Consider the following 26,374-nt stretch of genomic DNA (forward strand, 5'->3'; position numbering starts at 1 on the left):
AAAGCAATGGTGGCTGGGTCTGCAGGTCCAGGATCCTGCCAGAAGGCCCTGAAACCCACCCCAAACTGCAAGCCACTCACTTTTTCCTCTCTTCATCTTACCCCACCCTCTGTGTCCTCAACCCTCATCCCATCGTGCCCTTCCCCGAAGATACTGACCAAGCACTTTTGTACAATAAAGTTTAATCACAATTATAAAAATGTGGCGTTGGGTTTGCGCTATTAACATATGTACAATCCAGCCCAACAGGGAGGGCCCACCTCCCACCATCCTGGCCTGGCCAAGCCGGAGCCTCTAGACACCAGAGTGGGAGGGTGGCCCACAGGGTCTGGCAGGAACAGAAGATGAGGCAGGGTTCCAGGCACGGAGTCCCCAGGACTGGGGGCACAGGGGCCCCCCCAGGGGGAGAACATGGCCACTGCCCCTAGAGACCCCTAAACTGGGGAGGGGTACACCCAGGGCACAAGGGGGAATTCCCCATTAACACAAAGCAAAAGGGCTGTGTGGCCCCCCAAGAACAGGATCTGTACAGGCCGGCACCCCAGGTTTCCACAGGAAACAGCTGCTGGCAGCTACAAAACATTTACATCTTCTCCGCAAAGAAAAAAAATTAGGGTATGGTGGGCAGAGGTGACAGGGGAGGCAGAAGCTGCCTCAAGGGACTGAGGCTCCCTCGCTGGGCTCGGCATCCCCCAACCCCATACCTGGAGATGGGGGCGTGTGGGCCCTGCTGAGCCCACTAAGGCTGGGGGGGTGCTGGGAGCTCAGGGCACCAAAGGGGAATAAATAGCATGGGCACCAGTCCCGCCCCACCTCAGTTAAGAGAGCCACGACAGCTCTCAGTGCCACACAGACATGGGATTTTGTTGTCCTCCAGAGGGAATTTGTAGTCATAGGTGATCTCCTCATCCACGCCAATGGGCTGCTTGGAGTAGATCACAATCTTCTTCTGTGACTCGATGGTGATCACCTTGGCATAGCAGTTGGGCTATAGGAGGGAAGGGTAGTGTGAGCCTCACCCTGCCCTCAGGCCCCAGCCCTGCCCCCACCCCCTTCCAGCCTAGACCCCAGCACACCGTGCAGCAGTGGTTGATGAACCTCGCCAGGTTGCCACACTTGGTAGCATCAATGATAGTGTCATGGTCCACCCGGAAAAGGTAGCTGCTGCCGATGCCCTCCTGCACATAGCGCTTCTCCCGCATGTCGGCCACCATCTAGCAGATGGGATGCAATGGTCACAGACCTGGCCCACCCATCACCCCTCTGGACAAACTGCCCTACCACTCCAGAGTCCAGATCCAGCAGGCCTGGACCTGCAGTTCTGTCTCTGGCTCCTACTAACCCAAGGCACTCACTTTCCCTTGACTTCCTGGGGCTCTCCCCTTCTGAACACCCATTCTATTATTTTTTTCCCTTCACAACTGGTTTTGATCCCTAGAGGGAATGCACCATTCCTAGAGGTACTGCAATACCAGGCCAATGCGTGGAGTGAGGAGCAAGCTCCTCTTCTAACTCCCTGCTCCAAAAATCCATTTATTACAGTGTCCTTGGAAAGAGAATATATCAAATATTAAACTGGTAAGAACAGATACTACACTTGATGTTAGCCAAAAGGCTGAGAAGCAATGACCACTCATTCTAAGTCACCCACGAGGTGACTCCAGAGAAACTGGAAGTGGTGCACTGGCCAGGAGACAAGCCACTGGCTCCTCTGAGAGCATCTGCCTGGTCTCACTGGGGCCCTTAGACTGCTGTGGGGCTGGGACGGTTCCTGAAATGACAGTGGCCATTTCATGGACTGAACCCAGCATCTCTTCTCCTAGGACCCTCTCTCCAAATCAGGTACCTCTTGGCTGCCACTGGCCAATGCAAGTGACAGGCTATCTATGTTAAGGCCAATAGCCTTGTGTGAGAAGCAACTCTTCTCAGAAAACAGGACAATGAGCCTTCTATACTCTCTCCTTGGGTGATGTCACTCCCTTCCACAGCTTCCACTGCCAGCTAAGTGGTAGGGACTCCTCCCCAACTTCTACTTCCAGCCAAAATCCACCTCAGTGGAGCTGCTGGGCGTCACCCCCTAGATGTCCCTGGGGTATTGCAATCTCACATGTCTAGATTGGAACTTATCTTGACCACATGTGTTCCTCCTACTTTTTCCCATCTCAGGGGGGTCCTACCATAACTCCTAGTGGCGAACAGCGGCACCCTGAGAGAAGGCCCCACCTCCTCCCTTGCTCTGTGTCTCCACAGCCAACTCACGGCCAAGCTATGCAACGACCTACACTCACAGACTCTTCTGTCACCTCTGCAGCCACTGCCTAGTCCAGGCCACTCTACCTTGTCCTGGATCTTTGTAACAGCCCCTACACTGGCATCAGCCTAGACCAGCTCTCTCTTCACACCACAGATAGAGAGCACTTAACCAAATCCAAAGCCCTTTCCTGCTGAAGCTTCCCAGAGCCATTCCTCTTCTGCCAAAGGCCCAAAGTGATTCATGCTCCAACCTCCCCGCAGTACCCCTGCCCCTTCAACCACACATTGCTGACCTTGGCCCTCGTTCTTCCAAAAAGCCATCCTGACTCCTTTGTCCTCAAATGACTTGACTACCTCCAGGCCTCCGCACATGCTGTCCCATAACCAGGAGCACACTTCCCCTTCTCCTGGGCTTGGAGTTCCTTATCTTCAGCTCTTGTTTCACCATATTCATCCCCAGGAGGTCTCAGGTCCCCTCAGTGTATGCTTCCACTGGCCCTGCCTCCACATCCTCCCTTTTAATACCAAACACCACTCTTTATTGTTGCCACCTATTCAATGTCTGTCTTCCCGCTCTCTAGATCAGTGGTTCTCAACTTTCCTAATGCAGCGACCCTTTAATACAGTTCCTGTGAGTTGTGACCCATAGGTTGAGAACCACTGCTCTAGATCCTTAAAGGGAGAGACAGCATCAGTTTTCTTTCCTGCTGGGTCACTAACACCTGTTTTCTAGTACTGACTGGGAGGAGGCTGCTTTCACTGGCTAAGTCTTAAAGCTGGAAGGGCATGTGAAGCTTTATCCAAAGGGCCAAATGGCACTTGTGGGCATCTTACGCTGTTGTCAGATCCGATGCCAGACCAGGGCTGATGTGAAGCCTCACCTGACGGATGTTCTGACCCACGTATTCGATGACCATCTCATCAGCTGCAATGGGTTCCATGGCAAATAGACCCCACTCATGGATCCGGCTCCTGCCAAATCGGAGCTTCTTCTTCCGAAACTGGGGGACAGAACGGACTGTACTACTGGATGCCTCTCACGAACCAGCTCCTCACCATTCTTGCAGACCTCCCAGGATGAGGGTGTTCTGGCCACTCACCCTCGCCTCTACTCCCAGGGGACTACATAATCCCACATGGCAGGTCCCCTTGCTTCAGCCTTTTCACTGACCCTCCTACCCTTCCCAAGTCCCACCCCTCACCTTAAGCTGGTTTAGCTTTAGCAGATCGCTATCCATAATGGCGGAGGTGCCAATGGCACTCAGTAGCCGCCGTTGCTCAGACCGGCGCTCAGAAAGCACACGGTTAGTCCCCTGTGAGAAGCAGGAGAAAGAGAAGGTGAATGACATAAGTATGTAAAGAGGATGCAGCTGGCCAGGCATCAGGGTAGGGCCGCACCTGAGTGTCCACTCCTTCCAACTGCCGGGCTGAGACAGGGCACACATCCAGGTACTTGTCCTTCTCCTTCTTGCTGATGGGGTAATAGCCTTCACTGCGGGCTGAGCCTGTCTGGTGCTCTCGGGGCCCATCCAGAGGCCGCCGCTTGCGTTTCGGAGTGGTCAGGTTGGTGAGTGCAGGGTGTTAAGGAAGGGAACGGGGTCTTTACTGGCCAGATCCCTGGACCCTGCTCCTCTCTATCCACTCCAGTCCCAGCCTAAGGAAAGGGCAGTGGCTTTCACTGGTGAGCATGCTCAGCATGCTAAAGACAGGACAGAGAAGTGAGAAGTCAGTCCCAGAAAAGCTTGGGGAGGCAGAAAAGAGGCATGACATGAAACAGAGAGAAAAGATGGCTCCAAGGCAGAGGAGAAAACACCCAGGCTGAGCATGGCACAGCAAGTTGAACAGACAGGAAGAGACAAAACAGACACCAGGAGGGATCTGAGGTGGACACTGCCCAGCTGTGAGACCCCAGGGAAGGCTGTCCCTGGCCCCTGGGCCTAGGCAGGCCAGCCTCTACACTCAGGATATTCGTGTGATGGACCCAGTGGGTGTCGTTAAGCCAGTCAGCCCCACTTGTCTGCTGCAGCAGCCGCTCATACGTGAGCCGCAGGTAGCTCATGTCTTCCAAGTCCAGGCCCGAGTTCCAAATGTCATACAGGATGGTCATCTGCTCAAACTCGCTGCGTGGCTCAAAGGAGAGGGGTGGTGGGGGTGGGGGTGGGGGTAGGGGACGGCGCCGCCGAGTGTGGGAGCGGAGGGTGCGCCGCCGGCCAGCCCCCTCCCCATCACTGCTGCTGCTACTGCTGCTCTCAGAGGACTCGGACTCCTCCTCTTCCTCTTCCTCCTCATCCTCACCCTCTTCTTGCTGCTGCAATTGTTGCTGCTGCTTTGGCTCCTCTGCCTCAGCCACTACCACCTCAGGGGCCTCCAGAACCTCATCCGCTGGGGAGCTGAAGAGAGCTGCAGGGGCAGGGACTGGCTCCGGGGGCCGAGGGGCTGGTGTGGAGGGCATGGGCTTGATGGCCAGGGCATAGTTATGTTCCAGGAGGATGTGGCTGAGCAGGGGGCTGGGGCGATCTGCCTCATCTAAGGTCTCTGTGGCTTCTGAGTTGTCAACAGTAGGCAGGGCAGCTAGCCCACGCCGGGCTGGGGTCAGAGCCAGGTCAGCCAGTACCGCCAGGTCCACTTCTGTCCCTGGCTCAGCCTCTTCTTCCTCGGTGGAACGGCCTCTGCCTCCAGCCCGGCTCCGACTTCCTCTGGGCACCTCCTCGGGCCAGCTCTTGACCAGAGATGCATGGTCCAGAGGCAGGTTGCGAATGGTCCGCTCCACACCCCGGGGGATTTTGCGAGAGACCGGGCCAGGAGCCTTGGCCTGTGGTGGGGCAGCTGGGGGAGGCTCTGGGGCTGGCACCTCCTCCACAGCAGAAAAGGAGACCGTTTTCCGGCGTTTTTTGGGTGGGGGCAATAGGGGGATAGGAGAAGAGGGGCGCTCATCAGGGCGGGGGATAGGGGCTGGGGGCCTAGCTGGTGGCTCTGGAGGTAGCTGGGGCACACTGGGAGGTGGCTCTTCAGCGGGACCTGGGGAAAGAAACATATAGGGAAGGGAACGGTCAGCGTCTAGGTCCAACAGCATCAGACAGATTCATTATGGGCAGGAGACCTGAGGATCAACTAGGCCCTGGCCACTGCATTTCCATTGGCTATGTCCATTCTTTTCTCAGCTTTTCCCCAGAAAACTCAGACAGACATACAGACACACTCCTGTCTCTCAGCCCCACAATGTCCTCAGCACTAAGGGCTCCCTTGACAGGATAAGATTTCACACCCACCTGCTCATTCATTTGCCCAATAAACATGGGGAGAACACATTGAACAAATACACCTTCAGTGACCTCACAAAGGTGACAACCCAGTGGGAGACAACACAAAACAAATGCACAGCCCACACTGCAAAATATATAGCTGGGGGTGCTCCATACACACTCTTGGATTCCAGCCTTTCTACCAACACCAGCAGGGACAGACCCACATCTAACAACTAGGTATGAGGACCACAGCAATTTTTGCTAGCTGTATTCCATAATGGGGACACAATTAGTCAGATTTCAACTAAAATATCCATTATTTCAACTACCAACAATATTCTTGCTTTAATGAGGTGAAAAAGATACAATGTAAGAAGTTGAGGGCAGAGCCTGTGGCTCAATGAGTAGGGCGCCAGCCCATATACCAAGGGTGGAGGGTTCAAGCCCGGCCCTGGCCCAAACTGCAACAAAAAATAGCCAGGTGTTATGGCGGGCACCTGTAGTCCCAGCTACTTGGGAGGCTGAGGCAAGAGAATTGCCTAAGTCCAAGAGTTGGATGTTGCTGTAAGCTGTGACCAAGGGCAACAAAGTGAGACTCTGTCTCTAAAAACAAACAAAAAAAAAAAGAAGTTGAAACTTTGTATTAAAATATTTTATGAAACATTGCCTTCCTCTTCACCCTTCTAAACAGAACTGGGCACTTGCCCTAGTAAGGTGCCAGGAGGAAATCTTCCCTAAGAAGCAAGGGTTGAAGCTGAGATCCAAAGGATGAGGAGTGAGCTGGCATAAGGATTTATTGTCTTTGAGCACTCCTCCCCCAGTGACCCATCCTCCTTGCTCAGTGTCCTCTGGAAGCCTGGCTGCTAAGAAGAATGAGTTTGCCCTCCCAGCTCAGGTTCTTCACATAGATTTCCCTTTGCTCCTGTCCTGAAGAAAACTCACCCATCATTTTCATTTAGGGGACACCCTTGGGGTACTTGTATCTCCCCAACTCAACCCTGTTAGGTAGCACATACTTCCCCTTCATCCATGGGGAAAGCCTGCGTGAAGCTTTTAGACCCAGCTCAACGCCACCTGTGAAGCTATACCGGACTTCTTTGGACATGGGTAACATCTTCCTTTCAGAACTGGAGGCTAGCGTGGCGCCTGTAGCTCAGTGGGTATGGTGCTGGCCACATACACCCACATTGGCGGGTTGGAACCCAGCCCAGGCCTGCCAAAAGAACAATGACAACTGCAACCAAAAAATAGCCAGGCGTTGTGGCTTGTGGCGGGCGCCTGTTGTCCCAGATACTTGGGAGGCTGAGGCAACTGAATCACTTGAGCCCAAGAGTTTGAGGTTGCTGTGAGGTATGACACCATGACACTCTACTGAGGGTGACAGAGTGAGACTCTATTTCAAAAACAAAACAAACAAACAAACAAAAAATCTTTTACATATATTAACTCATTTAATCTTCACAACAACTCTAAGTGGCAGGTACTACATTAACTCTCTTACAGATAAGAACATTGAGACACAGGGAGATTAACTTGCCCAAGGTAATACAGCAAATGACAAAACAAAGTCTGCAACCAGGCAGTCTGGGTTGAGTTTGTGCTCTTAACTGCTGCCCTGTGCTGCTCTGGAGATCCTATGGACACAGCAGTTTCACACGTGGCTCTATATTCACAGAGCTAAAGGGCCACCAGCACTAGGCTAAGCCCAAGCAGACAGTTATCAACCTTGTATTCAGTGCCTCAAGAGCCTCTACCAAGGGCAACAACCCTCTACCTCAGCCTGCTGTCTCCTAGGCTCTGCGCACCATATGGGGTCTCAGCCGGCAGTATCCACACTCAAAAGTTAGTGGGGCTCCCAGATGCCCACCACAGCCTTCCAGTTTCATCTCTTCCCCTCTCTACTACACGGGGTAGCCACCGACCCATCCTTCTAGCCCATTATGTCCTCTGGAAGCCTGGATGCTAAGGAGAACTAGTTTGCCTTCCCCATTCAGCTTCTTCACATGGATTTCCCTTTGGTCCTGTCTTAAAGAAGACCTACCAATCCCTTTCATTTAGGAGACAACCCTTGGGGTTGTCTAATCAAACTGCCTAGGCAGTATAACTCCCACCTTTCTCCAAGAACTGCTCTGCTGACACCCTTAGATCGCATAGGGGCAAGGCCCACCCCCTCCCCTCAGGGCCATTGTGACTGACATCACTAAGATGCTCACCAAGCCAGCTCAACCAGAATCTTCCCTGAGAATAATGACCTAATTTAAAAGTGGGTCTGTCTGTGGCTAGTCTTGGGGGTGAATACCCTCTGTCTGAATGGAGAAGCAGGAGAAGCAGGAGGAAGAATGAACCAGATTGGAAGACAAAAAGTCCAAAAGGCCTTCTGATCCCTGTCTTTGGGTTCTATCAGACAGGCCTTATCCTCTAAACAAATCCCTTTTCTACTTAAACTAACTGGAATGGGTTCTTGTTACTAGAAACTCCATGAAATTTCAGTAAGGTCCTGCCTACCTGGAGCCACATCCTCTCTTTTGGAGGTACATGTGGGCCACCCTCCAAGGACTCTGCCGACTCCTGCCCCTGAGCCGCACAGCCCTCTATCCTTCAGAACTTGGACTTCCCAGTCATGACCTCTCATTCTCTAAAAACCAAGGGCCTGCCCCAATCTCCTTCTCCTCTCCCACCTGTGCCATTTACCCAGGGATTTCACCATCTTGCCACACTCCTGACCTTGTTAATCCTAAGAACAGCTCCACCTTGGAGAGCCTTCCCTCTCTACCACCACTGCTGACTGTCCTTTCAGTTCACCCCACTGCACTTTTCAACTTCTCATCCTCCCATCTCCCTCAAGCCCATCACCCCTAAATTAATTTATTTCTCTATCCCATCCAGACTCCAGGACCATACTTTGACCCTTCCTGTCACAACACCTTCCATATCCCCAAGTCCTCACCACTGTCTTTCACTGTGGGCACCTGACTAGCAGCCTTCTCTCCTCACCCTCCCACATCTCAGCTTTGGCAGGGCCTCGTTGCCACCAGAAGGCCTGGGCAGCTTTCATCCTTATTCCCCACTCCCCTTACTTCCCAAAGCCCCCACCCCCTCCCCATGCTCTTACTGTAGAATGAAAAAAGAGGCCTCAAGGCATAAAATCTCACATTATTTATGGATATACCTGTATCACATCCAGAGTGCATCCCCTCCACCTCCCCAGGAATGTCACTTCCCTCTCTCCCAGTCCATCTTCCTGCTCCCTCTCCCTTCATTTTAAGGAATATGTCCAAGCTCACCTACTTTGAAAAGCTAACCCCTCCATCAACCCTGCATTCTCTTCTTGCTGTCTGTCCAATCCCAGCTGGGTAACCTTGAGCTTGTTCCTGCATCTTACTAAGCCTCGAATTCCTCATCTGCAAAATGGGAATAATAAAGATGTGGTGAGGATTGAATGAGAAAATGAATTTTTAGTGCACTAATTAAAGCCTGGCACATAGTAAGTAGTCAATACATGTTAGCTAGTATTATTAATTATGACCCTGCAATTCTTTTTCTCAGCAAGAGAAGCCTACCCTTCCAGAAGACTACCTTTGTCATCTCCCCTCACTCCGTAACACACAAGTTGGCTTCAGTCTGAACCACTTAACTGAAATTGATAAGGTGACCAGTGACCTCTCAACTGTCAAATCCAACAGACACTTTTCCTATCTCACAACCTCTCTGTGGCCTGATGACACAAAACCACTCCCTCCTTTCAAAACCTGAACATGCCCTGGTATTCAAAACTTATCACTCCCTGCTTTCCTTCCCACCTCTCTGATCACCCCTCTCCAGCCTCTTCTGGCTCCTCCTTGCCCACCCATCTCTTAAAGGACTTCATGTCTCTGCCCCCTTCTCTCTCATTTCATACATTTGGCTGGGGTCTACTAGTGAGTTCACATTTACACTTTTCACTACTCTCATTTCCCACCTATGGGTTTTTCCAGACTTCGGATCTATTGATCCAACTGCCAATGTTTCTACCTGGAGGTATGGTCCCAGGGGTATCTAAAACTCAATTCCAACTAAATTCAACAGTTTATTTCTTAATCCTGGTTCTCCTTCCTGGTAGGCAGTTTAACCAAGTCATTTTGTTTCCTAAATTTCTCTCAACTCTTCATACTCACTCACTCCTATCCCCCTCCCCTGAACCTCATTACAACCACCTTGCTTGTTCATGCCTTTCTATCTTAGCAGCACCCCTTCAAAGTTCCTAATGTCACTCCATTTCCCTCCTCACCTCTTCCAAATCTCTCAGAATAGTCTTTATGAAATGCAAATATGGCCATGTCCCCTTCCTCCTTCCTGTCCCATTGAGAATGAAAGAGTACTAAGACTGATACCCTCTAACTTGCCCTTGACCACACAGGCTCTTCTGCTACCCAATGGACCCAGGAGATGCTGGAGAGTCGCCTGAGGTATGAGAGAGCCTTAACTCCTCTTCTCATGGGCCTTGACCTGAGCAGAGCACACCAGCACTAGGAGGACGTACTGTGATCCTATTTCAGACCACAGATTCTCAAACAACATCCAAGTAGATTTCCTAAGATGCCATACACATCTCTGAAGCATATCTTAAAAACTGACTTATTTAATTCTATTGTAGGACACCCTAGTCCAAGTTACCACCAGTTTGCCTTACTTATTGCAAAAGCCTCATTAACAATCACCCTGCATCCTCTCTAGCCCCTTGCCAAGTTTTCCCTGAACCGCATCTTTTCAGGACACAATCTGATCATGCTTCCTACTGCTCTCAAGATAAAGACCAAACTTCTAACATGACCTACTTGTTTGGCATGGCCTAGCCCTTGTCCATCTCTCCAGCTTCAGCCATCCCAGCTCCCTTTCATTCTCAGCCCTCTTAACCTTCTGGAGGATTAGCTTTCTTCCGGGTCTTCCAACTTGCCATTTCCCTTGCCTTTGGGCCTTTGCACATGCTAATCTCTCCCTCTCCCCTGCCTACAGATGTGCTCAGGTTCTGAGTGTCCTGTACTTTCCCTTCCTGTGCTCATCAGTTTGTAATTACACATTTTCTTATGTATTTATGACTCAACTAAACTGTCTCTCTCTGCAGACAGTAAGTTTCATGAGAGTGAGAACAGTGTGTGCTAGGCACACCATCATATCCCATGCATCTACTACTGTTTGGCTGTGGTGAGTACTCAATAAAAACTACTGCCTGAACGAGCAGTTCACTCAGCAGGATAAACGATGTGTATGTGCTATAACTGAACATCAAATCCACAAAGGAAAGGAAGGACAGCACTAAGTCCTCAGTTAATGTTGTTCTTTCTGCCTGTCTGCCCATTGAATAGCCTACATGTATACCTATGCATAAAGTAATAGGTTTAAGAAAAATGAGGAGGAGGAATTTGTTAAATTGGGAATTTACTCCTTAACTGATTTGCGAGACCATCCAGTTTCATTTTAGCAGCCAAATACCCTGGTCTGGCTCTGTAAACCACTATAGCAGCGCAGTTGGAGCGTTTTAGCCCATAAACCCTTTGGGGAGGGAGTGACAGGAGACAGTGACTTTTTGTTTGTATGTACCACCCACCTGCAGGTCTTGCTGGAGACTTCTCCTGTTCGGGCAGGGATGTGACTGGGGAACCTGCAACCTTCTCTGGCTCAGACTCTTCTACAGGCGCTGGCACTGGCACTGGCGCTGAGACTTCTCTGGGGGGTGGTGAGGCTGAGGGAATGGCTGCTGGCTGCTTCTCTTCCTCTTCTTCTTCAGAAGATGATTCAGATGAAGAAGAGGATGAGGAGGATGAAGAGGACGAGGAGGAGGAAGATGAGGAGCTGGAGGAACTGCTGCTCTCGGAGTCCGATGTGCTATCATTTTCACCATCTGAGTCAGCATACAGAGAACATTTGGAGGACGAATCGCTTTCCTCATCCTCGCCTGGAAATCCAGAAGGAGCAATCAGGTGAGGTGGGCAGACCCTCACTTGGTCTGCCATGGGTTCATTCACTGACTCATTGCTGTGGATGTTAGCCTCTGCCAGGTACTGGGAAGTCCCAAATATCAAGGGTTTGATAAATAAACAACCTGTTCACAGTATGACAATCATCAGCATGAGGGGCTAAGAGCAATGCAGAGAGAGCCTTGGTGTCTGCCTGAAGGGGCATATCAGGGAAGGCTCCCTGAGGAGTTGCTGAAATCGGGAAGGACAAGGGAACACACAGACATGGGGACTAAGCAAGGATATCAAAGGCATAAGATAATGGAGACTTGGACACTGGCAATCAGTGTGTTCTGACTACCAAAGCTTTTCCCAAAGTAGGTCTTACGGACACAGTCTGGACGAAGGACTGAAAAAATGATTCTGAGGCAAAATAAGCTTTAAAAACATTACATGCTCTATACTTTGAGAGATATGGAGAAGGTCTAAGAAACCTAAGAATTTCACAGTCCTTTTTTTTTTCTTTTTGAGACAGTCTCACTCTGTTGCCCGGGCTTGAGTGCCATGGTGTCAGTTTAGCTCACTGCAACCTCAATCAAACTCCTCGGTTCAAGCAATCCTCCTGCCTCAGTCTTCCAAGTCACTGGACTATAGGCATGTGCCACAATGCCTAGCTAATTTTTCTATTTTTAGTAGAGACAGGGTCTTGCTCTTGCTCAGGCTGTTCTCAAACTCCTGAGCTCAAAGATCCTCCTGCCTTGGCTTTCCAGAGAGCTAGGATTAAAGGAGTGAGCCACTGCACATGGCCTCAGTCACAGTCTTTGAGAAATGTAATTGAGTAGACTACAAGGTGGCAGTGGCTGGGAAGGGGACTAGAGGATGGTGAGATGGAGCTGAACAGAGGAGCAGGAGCTAGATTATAAATGGCCTACAAGTGTCAGGGTAAGGTGTCATTTTGTGGAAAATAGGGAGCCAGCAAAGACTTTATGAAGGGAGGTGACAGGGTCAGGTGTGGATTTTAGGAAAGAATTATATCAGCAGTTCAGAAAATGGACTGGAATAGAGGGAGAAGGCTGGAAAAAGAGATGGAGATCAGTCAAGACTGCTGTAAGAATCTAAGTGAGAAAGGCAGCATAGCAGGAACAAAGGGGGTGATAAATACAAGTAGCATTCAGGAGGCAAAACTGACAGGAACTGGTGATCAATTGGTGATCAAGTGGACGTGTAGAAGTGGGCAGCCCTCTTTCTTAACAAACAACCCTGCTCTCAGATCACCACTCTCACCATCCTGGCTTATGCTGCAACGAAACTTCCCAGAGCTATTCCTTGACCACCATGCAGAAAACAGTACATTTATCCCTCAGCACCCCCTCCTTACCCCATTAACCTATTTTATCTTTCTCTGAAGCAATACTGTTTGTTCCCTCATTTGTCAAGTCTCCTCCTTCTACCAACCAGCTCTGCAAGAGTAGGAACCATTGTCTGTCTTGGTTACTGCTATGTCCCAAATACCTGTAAGACCATCTGGCACAGAGGAGGGGCTCAATATATATTCCAAAGAAACGAATGAAAAGACTAAACCATGTACCCAAGACCTTAATGAACGTGGAGGAACAAACAGGTGTTCAACTGAAGAACAGAAAAATGGCTGGTGATGGCAGCTGTGAGGAGGGAAAGGGGAGGCACAACTTGGTGGCTGGGCTTAAAGGAATAGTACTCAAAGGTAGAAATGGGAGAGAAAGCCTGGTAGCATCAAAGAGGCAGTAGGAGAATGTATACCCCTGGAGGATGGTTAGATGGAGCTGAACAGAGGAGCAGGAGCTAGATTATAAATGGCCTACAAGTGTCAGGCTAAGGTGTCATTTTGTGGAAAATAGGGAGCCAGCAAACACTTTACGAAAGGAAGTGACAGGGTCAAGTGTGGATTTTAGGAAAGAATTATATCAGCAGTTTGGAAAATGGACTGGAATAGAGGGATACCCCTAATCCAAGGGGTTAGGAAAATAAACAGGCTCTGCTGGGCTGTCCTCAGGGAAATATGTTTCAGCAGAAGGGGAATTGAAGAAAGCATTTTGAGTACTGGGGTTATTGTTTCTAAGGAGCCAAAGGTTGCGAAGGATGTGGCTTAACAGTTGCTCTTGCTGAGGGCAAAGTTGCCCCTAGCAGGAATGTTACGTAGGTTCAGGAAAGGGTTTGCCAGGTGGCCAAATCCCTTCCTCCCCAAGACAGAACACTACTCAAATATCTGTGCTCACCATCTGATGCCTCTGTCTCCTTCTTAGTGGTATCCACAGCTTCCTCTCTCTCTTCATCTTCCTCGTCTTCCTCATCATCCTCTTCATCCTTAAGACAAAGGACAATGAGGACTAACGGAAAAAGGACAACTGGTCCTCCACAAGGCACTAGGCTCCAGCCCAGAGATAAGCTGCCTATTGGGGCAGGGACCCAGTACCCTGGCCACTTACCTTCTCTGAGGAGGACTCCTGGGATGCTTCCTCCCCTTCACTGTCCAGAGCAAAAGATTTGCGGTGCTTGCCTTGGGTCTTGCCTCGTTCTTCATCTCGCTTTGGAGGCTTGGTCCCTGGACGTCCTGGCTCTCCAGCCTCCTTCTCTCGCTCAGGGTCTAGGCCAGCGAGTAGTGGTCAGGCCAATTTATTATCGATAATAAGTTACCGTTCTATGACCCCATGCAAGGATCTTTACATACACCAGGGTGTCATTTCATAGACAAGAAGCTAAAGCTTAGCAGAGTAACACTAATACCTAACATTTTACACAATTTTAAACACATCCCACTCCTATTATCATTCATCATTTTCTGGGTTGGGTAGAAAAGGACTGACTTGTTATACCTAGCCCAAGAAAAGAGTGATAAGGCCAATGTGTCTCCAGAGAAGCGGATCTGAATAAGAACGCCATGGTTTACAACCATGTAAACTGTCAACCAACAGTACAGACTTAGATAAACTAGGACCATTAAGCTTTAGTTTAGATAGTAAACTTGGGGAGATGACTTGTTTAACCTTGAAATCCTGTGATTCTAGATATTGAAATTATTATTTCCAATTCACAGGTGTAAAAACCAAGACACAGGCTGGGCGCAGTGGCTCACACCTATAATCCTAACACTCTGGGAGGCCAAGGCAGGTGGATTGCTTGAGTTCAGGAGTTCAAGACCAGCCTGAGCAAGAGTGAGAACACATCTCTACTAAAAATAGGAAAATTAGCTGGGTGTTGTAGCTGCACCTGTAGTCCCCGCTTCTCAGGAGGCAGAGGCAAGAAGATCTGCTGAGCCCAAGAGTTTGAGATTGCTGAGCTATGATGTCATGGCACTCTACTTAGGGTGACAGAGTGAGACTCTGTCTCCAAAAAAACAAAACAAAACAAAAACACCAAGACACAGAAAACTTTTTTTTTTTTTTATAGAGACAGAGTCTCACTTTATGGCCCTCGGTAGAGTGCCGTGGCCTCACACAGCTCACAGTAATCTGTGACTCCTGGGGCTTAAGCGATTCTCTTGCCTCAGCTCCCCAAGTAGCTGGGACTACAGGCACCTGCCACAACGCCCGGCTATTTTTTGGTTGCAGTTTGGCCGGGTCCGGGTTTGAACCCGCCACCCGCGGTATATGGGGTCGGCGCCCTACCGACTGAGCCACAGGCGCCGCCCCACAGAAAACTTTTCTTCTTTTTTTTTTTTTTTTTGAGACAGTTTCACTATGTTGCCCTGCGTAGAGTGCTGTAGCATCATAACTCACAGCAACCTCAAACTCTTGGGCTTAAGCGATTCTCTTGCCTTAGCCTCCCAAGTAGTTGAGACAGTTGGGACTACAAGCACCAGCCACAGCGTCCAGCTATTTTCTTGTTGCAGCTGTCACCCATCAGCCTCAATGCATGTGGCTGGCACCAGTAACCATTGTGCTACAGGTGCTGAGCCAAAAAACTTTCAATAGCATGCTAGAGCAAGAACCACAATTAAAATGCATGGATGACCCTATCTGATGTTTCTCATGCTTCTCTGACTGCTTTATACGAACTCCGTAACAAAATCTCCACTAGGTTTCTTGTCCTCAAGAAACCCTGACCGCTTCACTCTGCCTCCTGCCTTCCTATCATAATCTACACAGCCTTGGGCGGCACCTGTGGCTCAGTGAGTGGGGCGCCAGCCCCATATACAGAGGGTGGTGGGTTCAAACCCAGCCCCGGCCAAACTGCAATAAAAAAATAGCCGGGCGTTGTGGTGGGCGCCTGTAGTCCCAGCTGCTCGGGAGGCTGAGGCAAGAGAATCACATAAGCCCAGGAGCTGGAAGTTGCTGTGAGCCGTGTGACGCCACGGCACTCTACCAAGGGCAGTAAAGTGAGACTCTGTCTCTACAAAAAAAAAAAAAAAAAAAAAAATCTACACAGCCACCCTCTTTCTCATTCCGCCTGACCTCCCACTCACCATCTTCATCTTCTTCAGCTGGAGTAGAGGGCCGGGGCCGCTTTTCCTCACTGGCCTCTGAAATCTCCGATGGCTCTTTCCGCTTTACCTGGGGGATAGGGGGAAAAATGGAGCCATTTTGAAACTCAAATATTCATGGTTCCTAACAACCCATACTCCAATGAATGGGACCTCTTCCCCCCTTTCCCCACCCTACTGGGCAAGACCATAGTTCTGGGTACCTTGAATGAAGGCAGCCGCAGGGCCCCTCGCAGCCCTGATCCAAAGGCGAAGGCCTCAATGCCTGTGGTACCCCCACTTTTGGCCCAGTCTACGAGGGATAGCAGGCCAGGGTCTTTGAGCTTTGTCTTCTCTTTATCCTCTTCCTTGGCTTGCTGTTTGGCTGCATTCTGGAATGGCTGTAGGCAGCAGGGGGACTGAGCCCCAGGACCCAGAACCCAGGCATTCCCTCCTAAGAACTACTTCTAGACTCCAGGAATACAGGAATATGTCTACTTGCTCCTCCACATGACATCTCTGTCATACCTACACCAGCCCCTGCATAGGCATTTTCTCAAGTCTGGTCATTTTACCCAACAACCTTATCAAATAGCTACTACTATTCCTACTTCACAAAGGCAAAATGAAAAAAAATGAAGCCCAAAGAGATTCCAGAGCCCTGTACACCAAAAATAAGCATTGGAATCAGAACAAAGCTCTGGCCTCTCAGGCCCACGCTCATCTGCTGTTGTTTTGCCAACTCCCTTGCCCAGCCAGGGTGTTCCTTTAAGGACCCACACTCTCACTTCCCACTTGCCTTAATCATCTCTCTCCTCTGACCTGTGCCACCTACAGGAGACCCATGCCTCCCCAGCCTCAGCCACTGGCCTCACCTTGGCCTTCTCTTCCTTGCTTTCCCACCACTGGTCAAAGGCTCCAAAGGCCACATTCTCTACCATCTTGCGGTTGAGGTCTCGCTGCATGATGCTCTTCATCTCTTGGACTAGGGTGGCCAGCACACGGCCTACAGTGCCTGCTGATGGTAGGGTCTTGCCCTCTGCCAGCTCTGCTTCCTCCCTGGGAGGCAGCCGGGCCTCTTCTCCCAAGACTGAGGAGGAGGGCAGGGGCTCGGCTGCCATGGGCAAAGGCAGGTGGTAGGCCTCCCGGGAGTATGCCCCTCGGCCTTCTTGCCCTTGCGTATATAGAGCATAGGGCAAACCATAGGCTGTTTCTTGGGGGGGTGGGAAATGGAGGAAGGCCTCTCCAAAGGCCCCGCCAGGGGGACCAGCTGAGGCAGCAGTCAATCCCTTGCCCTGACGCAGCTGGTGGAGCCGAGTTAACATCTGTGTCTGCATCTGGAAGGACATGGGCATCCCTCCCCACTGAGCCCCAAGTCGATCCATAAGTTCCAGGGAGTTCACAAAGTCATAGATGTGAGGGGGTGGTGGAGGAGGTGGGGGGTACTCAGGTGGTGGTGGCCCATCAGGTCGGGGTGGGAGGAGGTAGGCAGGTTGGTGGGGAGGATAAGCAAGGGGAAGGGAAGCCAGGTAAGGAGGGGGAGGAGGAGGGGGAGGAGGAGGGGGTGGTGGCTGCTGGGGGGGTGTTGGGGCCGGCGGGGGTGAGCCACCCCTGTCATCATCGGAGATCTCCATGTCCTCTCCAGAAGAGCATGGAGAAGCCTGTAGGGGTGTAGAGACAGGTCACAGAAAGCTTCTGATTGCTCCCTGGGCTTTTCCTCAAAGCCTAGTTTTCTCATCTGGTTCCCTTCCCTCTCCTCCAGAGCCCTACCCTGCCTCCCAGAGCCCAGGTTCCTCCTCTGGCTGATCCCAACCTCACCTGGTTCTGTCCATTGGCCTTGGGAGACTCCCGGGTAGCCCCTTGTTCCCCACTCCCTGCAGGTGCCACATCCTCAAAATTAGCTGGGGCCGGAGGGGGAGTGCAGGGCCCATGACCTGACCCAGAAGGCACCTCGATCCCTGTGTCTCTAGTCCCAGGTCCTGTACTGTTGTTCTCTTCCTCCTCCTCTGTATCAGAGGCCAGGAAAGAAAACTTGGAGCGCTGCTCCTTCAGCAGCATTTCAATGCGGGAATCCAAGCTGCTGTGCTGAGCAAAGGGCACACTCTCATTGGTGGTCTCTGGGGCTGGGGAACCCGAACGGGCAGGTGAGGCTGGGCGGGGAGAGGTCCGAGCTTCTTCTCTCTCAGGGCTAGGTCCTCCACCACCCCCACCTCCACCAGGTTCTGGAGGTTCCGGGGGTGGAGCCTCTGAGGCAGGAGGCCGATAGTCCTGGTCGGCGGGCCGGATAGGCTCAGGGGGCAAGTAGGAGGTGTAGGAAGGTGGAAAACGCTCAGCTGTGTTTTCAGCAAAAGTGGCCCCAGGAGGCTCCTCTCGAGCTGCCCGCCGGGGTGGGTAGGAAGTATGGCGCTGGTAGCGATTCCAGCTTTCATAATATGCTGGATAGTTGGAATCAGAACCACGAAATTGAGAAGATGATGAGGAAGAGGACGACAAGGAGGATGAAGACAATGAAGAAGAGGAAGAAGATGCAGAGGTGGCTGTAGTGGTGGCTGAGATGGTGGTAGAGGTGGTTGTGGAGGTTGAAGACGAAGAGAAATGACGGCGGGAAAAGGAATCTTGGTAGCTGTTCTCTGACCGCCGGGGCTTGAAGGAGGTTGAAGTGGTGCTGGAGAAGAAGTGTGGCAGTTAGTTGGACTGATCTCCATTTGATGAAACCCAAACATTCTTGTGCACAGCATCCAAAGCCCCGCTACACTGCCCCTAAGAGAACTAAATGTTGGGCTCCCAGCTAGTGAGTTCCCTGAGGACAGCAATTTGTTGGCTGAACCCACGGAGAAACTAGGAAAAATTTTTTCCAACTCCCTCTTGGAGAGACTTGGGGGCTGCTTCTTCCCAGTGACAGCTCTGACTCTGATAGTTGAGGCACTATATGGAGTCTGCTCGGTACCTGCTGGAGTAGGCGGAGTCCTGAGAGTAGGGGGTGCTGCCCCGAGACGTGTAGGGGGTTCCCTGGGAGGACTGAGGGGTGAACTGGCCAAAGGAAGATGGGGTATCTTGTCGGCTGCTAGAGAAGCTTGTGTCCTGGGAGCAGGGGGTGCCATTGCCAGGGGTGCCCACCACAGCAGTGCCTGCTGGGTAGGCAGCCGTGTCAGAGGAAGAGCGGCGGCGGGATTCAGTCTGGAGGGAAAGAGCAGAGCAAGGAGAAAGGAAAAAAAGATCAAGAACTTTTTGAAAACCTGCCCTTCCCCAAATCAAGAATCCTACTTCCCTATCTCTTGAAAGCATCTAGGCATCTTTTCTGACTTTTCCTATGCTTAACAGTGAAGTCTGTTAACCGCCTAAAGACTGCTCCTGCTCCTGGCACCCAGGCACCATGACCACATAGCTAGGGCTATAACAGCCACAAGCTTCTCACCGTCTCAGTGCCTGCACCAGAACCCTGGAACTTCTCACTCAGAGCCTTGCCCCCGGTGGGCACAGTCTGAGGGGTGTAGGAGCCATTCACAATTAGTTCATAGTACTTCATTCGTTGTTGTCCTAGAAGAAGAGCACCAATAGTTAGATGGAGAAAATAATTCCTTCCTCATTTCTTTCTCAGACCTTAAGTTTCCTACAATTTCTTGGAGTCCTGGGATTTTAGTTCTCCCACCTTATCTCTACCTTTGGGATCATCTACCTCATATCTCTACTCTTTAACTACCACAAACAACATATTTTATGACACTTCACAAATTATAAAAACATTTCCACATATTTTACAACGTTAGATATCACCATGAGAAAGAAGCCTATTCCATAGGCTCAAAGAAAAGTGACCTACACAAAGTCACAGAATTGGCCTTTGGGAGGACTAGAATTCAAACCCCAGTGGTCTGATGCTAAATCCACATTCCTACAAACTAAAAGTTGCAGAATGGCAGCCTGAGGACTAAATCCAGTATAACTGTGTTTTATTTACCCCATATATTAAGTTAAAAAAAAAAAAAATCTCAGGAGTTGGGGGGGGGATACTTAAGAACCATGAGATTTCACACAAATATCTTTCAAAAATCAAATTTGGGAAATGTTAGTCCCCATTCCTTGCAAACTGGCTTGTGTCAACTAACAGCTGCCTCCTTTAGACAGTGTTGTAATCTATAGTTCACCACAGATCCCACTCCTCCCAATTACTGCTTAACACAGAAGCCCAGACTGCTTCACTTGTCTTTATAGGTCCCCAATTTTCTTTTTCTTTTTTTGAGATAGCATCTCCCTCTTGTTATCCTGGGTAGAGTGCCACAAAATCATCATAGCTCACAGCAACCTCAAATTCTTAGGCTCAAAAGATTCTCTTGCCTGAGCCTCACAAGTAGCTGGGACTACAAGGTACCCACCACTACATCCAACTAGTTTTTTCCATTTTTAGTAAAGATGAGGTCTCACTCTTGCTCAGGCTGGTCTTGTGAACTCCTGAACTCAAGTAATCCACCTGCCTCGGCCTCCCAGAGTGCTAGTATTACATGTTAGCCACTGTGCCCAGCCAGGTCCCTAATTTTCTACCTAAAATTTCAAAACCAAGAAAACTGAAAACCTAGTATTTCTGAGAATTTGGTGTCAAAACCTGACCTGATTTACTACTTCATTCTACCTCACCTGACCCTTTAACTTTTACAAATATAGTTATATACTGGATTACAGCGTATTACCTGACCCTGCTGGAGGTAACACACACACACACACAAAATCTTCATACCATAACTCCTCTCTAAAAATTTGTAAAATTCTGATTTCAGAAACACATCTGACCCTAAGAATTCTAGATTAAGGAATTATGAACCTGAAACCAACAGGCATTTGTTACGTTCTCTGCTGGAAAACAACCTTGTGCAGCAGGCAGGGGAGCCCTTACCTTTGATGTCAAGCTGAGCATGGATGATGTTGCCCATGACAGAGGTAAGGTGGAGGTTTTTGACCGTTTCTTTGGCACCCCGAGTGCTGGTGAAGAGCACACGGGCCAGGCCCAAGTGCTTGCGAGTACGGGGGTGAAGAAGGATTTCTACCTCTTCTACCTCACCATACTTTCGGCACATATCTTTCAGGAAGGTCTCCCGCACGTTGTCATTCAGCCTTGCAAAAGTTACTTCCTTTAGTGGGATCTGTCCGATATAGAACTCATCCAGCTGTGAAAAGGACAGGAGTTGGTCTGGGATCTCAATAATGACCACTGTTTATTTTGCCCTCTGGAAAACTTTAGCAAGTTCCATGAGGTCAAAAGATAGAGTTCTAGGAAACTGAGCAGCAAAAGAAGGGGGCCACAATAACAGATATATCAGTCTCGAATTCTCTCTTCCCTGAATTCTTCTACCACAGAATGGTAGCAATAACCTGGGAATAAAAATATACAAACAAAGGAACAAACATACATGGAAGGGCTGGGCACAGTGGCTCACATCTTTAATCCTAGCATTCTGGGAGGACAAGGTAGGAGAATCACTTGAGCTCAGGAGTTCAAGACCATCCCAAGCAAGACTAAAAATACAAAAACTAGCCAGGTATGGTCATAGGCACCTATAATCTCAGGTGCTTGGGAGGCTGACACAGGAGAACTGCTTAAACCCCAGAGTTTGAGGTTGCAGTAAGCTATGAAGATGCCATTGCACTCCAGCCCAGTCAACAAGAGACTCAAATAATGGCAACAACAAACACGCATGGAAAGAACTGGTTGTAGGGAAATAATTCACTAGCTCAGCTTTTATTCAGTGACTACCATGGACTGGGTGCTGGGAATACAAAGATCAAAAAAAACAGATACCTGTTCAGAAAAGTAAACAAGACAGACACACACAATCACATCACGACACAGTTAAGCAAAGGTATTGACAGGCTGTTTGGGAGTCCAGAGAAGGAAACCTTTGCAGAGTAGAATGAGGGAAAGATTCATAAAGATGACGTCATTCTTACTGGGCTTTTGAGATTAATAGGAGTTTACAAAATGACAAGGAAGTCTATGACATGGAACTATAAAACAACTTGGTGTTTTCTAAAAACTGCAAAGCATATGACATTGACATAATATTGGTGTGTGCTGTCAAGGCACAGGCTTGGCAAGATTAATAACCATATGTGCCAATGCCCCAAAATGTGGACTCAGAAAGAGAAGTTAAAACAGTAAGACCAGGGCGGCGCCTGTGGCTCAAGGAGTGGGGCACCAGTCCCATATGCTGGATGGCGGGTTCAATCCCAGCCCCGGCCAAAAAACCACAAAAAAAAAAAACAGTAAGACCAGTAAAGTCAAAGAGAAATGACAGCAGAGTAGAACATGAAATAGAGGGGAGAATGAAAGCAAAGAAATCAAGTGAAATGAATACTGGGTCTTCATTAAGGAGACGGCAATGGAAATAGGAAGATTAGCATAAAAAGGAAATAAAGAATCAGCAGAACTTGGTGACAGACTATAGGACAGAAAAGGGAGAGGAGAATCACAGGATGACTCCCAGGTTTCCAGCCTGTGTAGTTAAGTAGATGGTGTTGCCACTCGCTAGCAAAAGAAAAATGAAAGGAAGAGTGAGATCAAGGAGGCAAAAATAATTTATTCTAAATCTCCTGAAACTGTATCTGTGAGGCCTCCAAATGGAGCTATCTCTCTACCAGCCATAGAAGCCTAGAGTTCAAGAGACAGATGCTGGCTAGAAAAAGGTATTTCGCAGTCATTTAGGTCATATATAAAGCTACGAGCATAAAAGACTATCCAGGGAAAGTATGCAAAGTAATAGAAAGAAGAGTGAAGCAACCCTGTAAACTATTTAGAAAGGAAGAATAAAGAATTAATGAAAGAAACTAAGAACCTTCCACTTTCTAGGCCCAGTTAAGACCTGATGAGTATCCTGCTTAGGCTAGGCTAGGAGGAAATAGGTTGAAGGACAACATTATCAGAAGAGAGGTGAGGAACAGAGGTCTCCAAGAAGGCAATGACCTTGTCACCCCCCTTAATTATTGGGGAATGGTGCACTGTCTAGAAATACACAGTGATAAGTACATGCAGCTAATCTGTCTTTACTTCATCCTTCAAGAAGTCAATACCCCTGCCATGAAGGACACACTTGGCACACCTCACTCATACCAATGTAGAAGATAAAGTATACCTCCTGTCCAGAACAACTCAAGTCTCACAGCCTCAGAGGCTATTAGGTCTGGCTGTAACCCTTTCAATGGAAATCCCCCTTTATAAGGCTATGATGCCAGAATGGATCCTCCACAACCTCCAAGAACCACCACACCAGACCAGCAGACACCTACCTTAAACTTAGGGACTGGGAGGGAAAAGTCTCTGTTTTTGGACCTGACATGGCAACGAGGGTCTTGGAGGTCTTCAACTGGTATGTATTTTGAGTCCTAGGAAAGAAAGCAAAGACAGAAAGATAGCTCAGGTTGAAATCACGTTGTTACTTTCTAAGAAGCCCATCTTGAGATCCACATGCAGAAGAGCTAGGGTGAACTGCCCACTTTTAAGAAGGCAGGTTATGGACATTCTAGGTGCTGAAATGAGTAACAGACAAGAGAGGAGCCTGTGATTCACTAGTGGTCAAGGAAAGGCATGGGGCACTCACGTTGACACTGAAGTGGACTCCATCATAGCGGTACACCTTTTGAGAAGGCCTGCGCAAGGCAGGGTCCAAGGCAGGATCCACGATGAGCTTATAGTTCCGCCACTGGAAGCTCGGGGCCTTCTGCCCATCTCCCCCGCCTTCCTGATCCATCTTTGCTCATTTACACTGTTAGGAAAAGAGGGACACCAAGGGGACTCATGACTTAGGCCTGAGTCCCTTGCTGTCCTTCATTGGCTAGCCCAGATTCCAGGTTCTCATCACTCCAGTTTCCACACCTCACCATGAACCGTGGCTCTCCAAAATTTTGCCTGAAGGACCCTCAGTTTAACCACAACAACCCATTCTCTCCTCACTTCTCAACTCTCCCCTCAGGCCCCCAGGCCCATCTCGCGCCCCCTTACCTTCCCGCTCTCCCAAGAGCGCGCCCCACTTGGCCTTAGCGCAAAACCCCTCCCTCGCCCCTGCCAGGCCCCGCCCCCTCCCGCCTCCTCACCGGCCAGCCGCCCGGGCCAAGCCCGGCTCTCGCTCCCACACACCCGCTCCAGTCCCCGCGCCCCGATCCTCCGGCCGAAAGGTGGCACCTCTTCGGGGCGTTGGAAACACCGCGAGACCGAGCCCGAGACCCGGCTTCGGCCCCGAATCCGAACGGGGGGGCGGGTGAACGCGCGCCGCTGCCCTCTCCTCCCGCCCCGGCGCGTTGTGCCCCCCCAGTCTCCGCGCACGCGCGCCGCAGCCCCACTCACCCGCGAGCGGCGAGCAGCTCCCCCTCCCCCCACCCCGCGCGGCACCTCAGTGGCGCGAGGCGGTGGCGGCGGCGCGAGACCCGGCCCCGCAGCGGTGGCGGCGGCGGCGCCCCCCCCACCACCACCTCCCCGGCGCGCGCACCAAACACCACCGCCACCTGCGCGAGGCCCAGCGGGTACAACGTCTGCATTCGCACTTTCGCCACAGGAGCCTTCGTGAGAACCACGGGACCGAGGGTAGCGGCCTCGCCTCGGCCGGCGTCCTGCAAGGTTTGGGAGTTGCAGCCCAGGGAGCCTGGAGATTGGTCGCATCCCCCAGAGAGTGGGCTTCACCCCAACGATCCAGCTGCTCTGGCTTGCGGTTCGTGACGAATCCGCGGCGACGAAAGCTGCGACTTGTCCCTGAGGAAAAGGGGGCGGGCCGGAGGGGGAGGAGGCGAGCCAGAGCTGGAGAGGTTTGAGTGGCGCGTTGAATAGACGCAGATTCGTCAGGCGGGCGGGGCGAATCGGTGGACAGGATGCGCTCTCCTTTGCTCTTCTTCCTTGCCCCTTACTTGCGCGGCCAAAGGTCTAAGAGGATACAGATTCGCCACTGTGCCTGGCCTCAGCTGTTGCCTCTTTTAATCCGCCTTGGTAGAGTCAAGAAAGTAACGCCCGCCTAGGCAAGCCCTATTGGTTCAGTAGCCACTTTTTCTGGCTGTTTTTCTTAGTAGCATAACTCAAGGAACATTCTACTTCTGTCCCCCGGAGAATTAGCTACAGCCTATAACTCCTCTTGGGGTCCGATGAAATTTTTCAGCCGAGTAAGGAGGTTTCCAAGTAATTTCGAGGAAGAGCTATCCTGGCGAATCTGCGGATCTGCGGTGGGCGGGGCCAAGGCGGTGCGCGCAGGGGGGCGTGGCCAGAATGTGCGGAGCCGGGCAAGCTGGGGTCCTCCCGCAGAACCCACCTAAGCTGGGGCGGGATGGGAAGGGTGGAAAAATGCTACCCAGAGCGATGCCTCAGGCATTTGCCAGGCCTACCGTATATGCACGCACCATTTTCTTCCCGTTATCCTCCTTGGCCCTCTAGCTGTTTAAGATGCCCATTTGACAGATGGGGCGACTGAGGCCTTTTGAAGGTGCGCGCCCCACTTGGCCTTAGCGCAGAACCCCTCCCCCGCCCCCTCAGTTTCGCCATACTCAACCCACCATTAGAGAAGTTAAGTTCAGGCCTGTCTCAGGGTTCTCTGATAAACCTAGTGGGGCCTATAGGCCCTTTAAAGGGGTCCGCAAAAAAAACCGGGTCTTACAGGAACTGGAGTGGGCTGGTCTGTTTTCCAGGCATCATTGTCCCAATGCTCACTCTCTTCAGTTGGTGCTCTCGGTGCTCACCAGATCCTGCCGCAGGAGGGCAGCACCAGCCCACGCGTAACCCTGGAACCTTGTTTAGGTCACCTGAAAACTGGACACCCTTTTTATTCCTTGTGGACGTAGGCACCCTGGTGTCTGGGGAAAAGGGCACAACTTCAAGGCCCTCACCCTGAGTTGAGGATGGACTAGGCTCTATACATCTGTCAGTCCCTCACTACATGACCAGACCAGTCACTGATTTAAGTTTCAGATTCTTCCTCTAAAAATGGATGTTGGGCGGCGCCTGTGGCTCAGCGGGTAGGGCGCCGGTCCCATATGCCAGAGGTGGCGGGTTCAAACCCAGCCCCGGCCAAAAAAAAAACACACACACAAAAAAAATAAATAAATAAAAAAATAAAAATGGATGTTAATTTGTAGATATCAGAACAGTGCAGGTGGCCAGGCGCAGTGGCTCACGCCTGTGATCCTAGCACTCTGGGAGGCCACAGCAGGTGGATTGCTTGAGCTCACGAGTTCGACACCAGCCTGAGCAAAAGCAAGACCCGGTCGGTACTAAAAGTAGAAAACTGAGGCAAGAGGATCACTTGATCCCAACTTGGAGGTTGCTGTGAGCTATGCCACAGCACTGTACCCAGGGTGACAGCCTGAGACTGTCTTAAAAACACACACGTACATGGTGCAGGAAAGGCCCTTGGAGCTTGGTTTATGCAAATTCATGCTTTTAAATAGTAAAGGGGGAAGAGGCTTGGGCTCAGGTAGCACAGTGGTTATGGCGCCAGCCACATGCTCCGAGGCTGGTGGGTTCGAACCCGGCCCCAGCCAGC

General features: G+C 50.5%; 2 protein-coding genes and 1 non-coding gene across 7 annotated transcripts in view; 1 reads left to right on the plus strand and 2 right to left on the minus strand.

The window, feature by feature from the left end:
- The window catches only part of STX1B (syntaxin 1B), a 34,739-nt gene extending 23,665 nt beyond the window's left edge, over positions 1-11,074 (plus strand). Inside the window, exons 10-11 of one of the 2 annotated variants that reach the window (XM_053555133.1) lie at positions 9,045-9,146; positions 9,895-11,074. In XM_053555133.1, coding sequence (XP_053411108.1) covers positions 9,045-9,146; positions 9,895-9,942 — 150 coding nt within the window. In that variant the 3' untranslated portion in view covers positions 9,943-11,074. The remainder of the gene's footprint in view (positions 1-9,044; positions 9,147-9,894) is intronic. The other variant, XM_053555136.1, reaches the window with a different exon arrangement.
- On the minus strand, positions 166-25,030 carry SETD1A (SET domain containing 1A, histone lysine methyltransferase). 4 transcript variants are annotated; one of them, XM_053555011.1, is made up of 19 exons: positions 24,357-25,030; positions 23,456-23,620; positions 23,145-23,240; positions 20,758-21,028; positions 19,285-19,406; positions 18,817-19,046; positions 17,688-18,534; positions 16,745-17,530; positions 16,094-16,270; positions 15,873-15,960; positions 13,897-14,054; positions 13,687-13,774; positions 11,083-11,430; positions 4,222-5,271; positions 3,652-3,824; positions 3,456-3,566; positions 3,135-3,254; positions 1,077-1,214; positions 166-988 (listed from the first exon to the last, which is right to left on the minus strand). In XM_053555011.1, exons 2-19 carry the CDS (start codon positions 23,603-23,605, stop codon positions 815-817), a joined length of 5,127 nt encoding a protein of 1,708 aa, XP_053410986.1. In that variant the 5' UTR covers positions 23,606-23,620; positions 24,357-25,030; the 3' UTR covers positions 166-814. The 4 variants fall into 4 exon arrangements, with proteins under 4 accessions (XP_053410986.1, XP_053410987.1, XP_053410988.1 ...); XM_053555012.1 differs by having other exon boundaries at positions 24,396-24,553; XM_053555013.1 differs by lacking the exon at positions 24,357-25,030 and adding an exon at positions 24,199-24,348.
- Positions 1,439-1,627, minus strand: LOC128563072 (U2 spliceosomal RNA). Its single transcript, XR_008373732.1, has one exon. It is a non-coding gene; the product is annotated as a U2 spliceosomal RNA (small nuclear RNA).
- Positions 25,031-26,374: the final 1,344 nt, after the last annotated feature.

This window comes from Nycticebus coucang, chromosome 12 (assembly GCF_027406575.1).
Source record: "Nycticebus coucang isolate mNycCou1 chromosome 12, mNycCou1.pri, whole genome shotgun sequence".
Lineage (NCBI taxonomy): Eukaryota > Metazoa > Chordata > Mammalia > Primates > Lorisidae > Nycticebus > Nycticebus coucang.

Bases quoted from the DNA above. Each gene is read 5' to 3' on its own strand.
- SETD1A (XM_053555011.1), bottom strand. From the start codon at position 23,605: ATGGATCAGGAAGGCGGGGGAGATGGGCAGAAGGCCCCGAGCTTCCAG. The intron at 18,535-18,816 runs GTACCGAGCAGA...CTTCTTCTCCAG, and splicing joins GACTCCGCCTACTCCAGCAG to CACCACTTCAACCTCCTTCA. The intron at 11,431-13,686 runs GTGAGCACAGAT...CTGGATTTCCAG, and splicing joins GGAGACAGAGGCATCAGATG to GCGAGGATGAGGAAAGCGAT.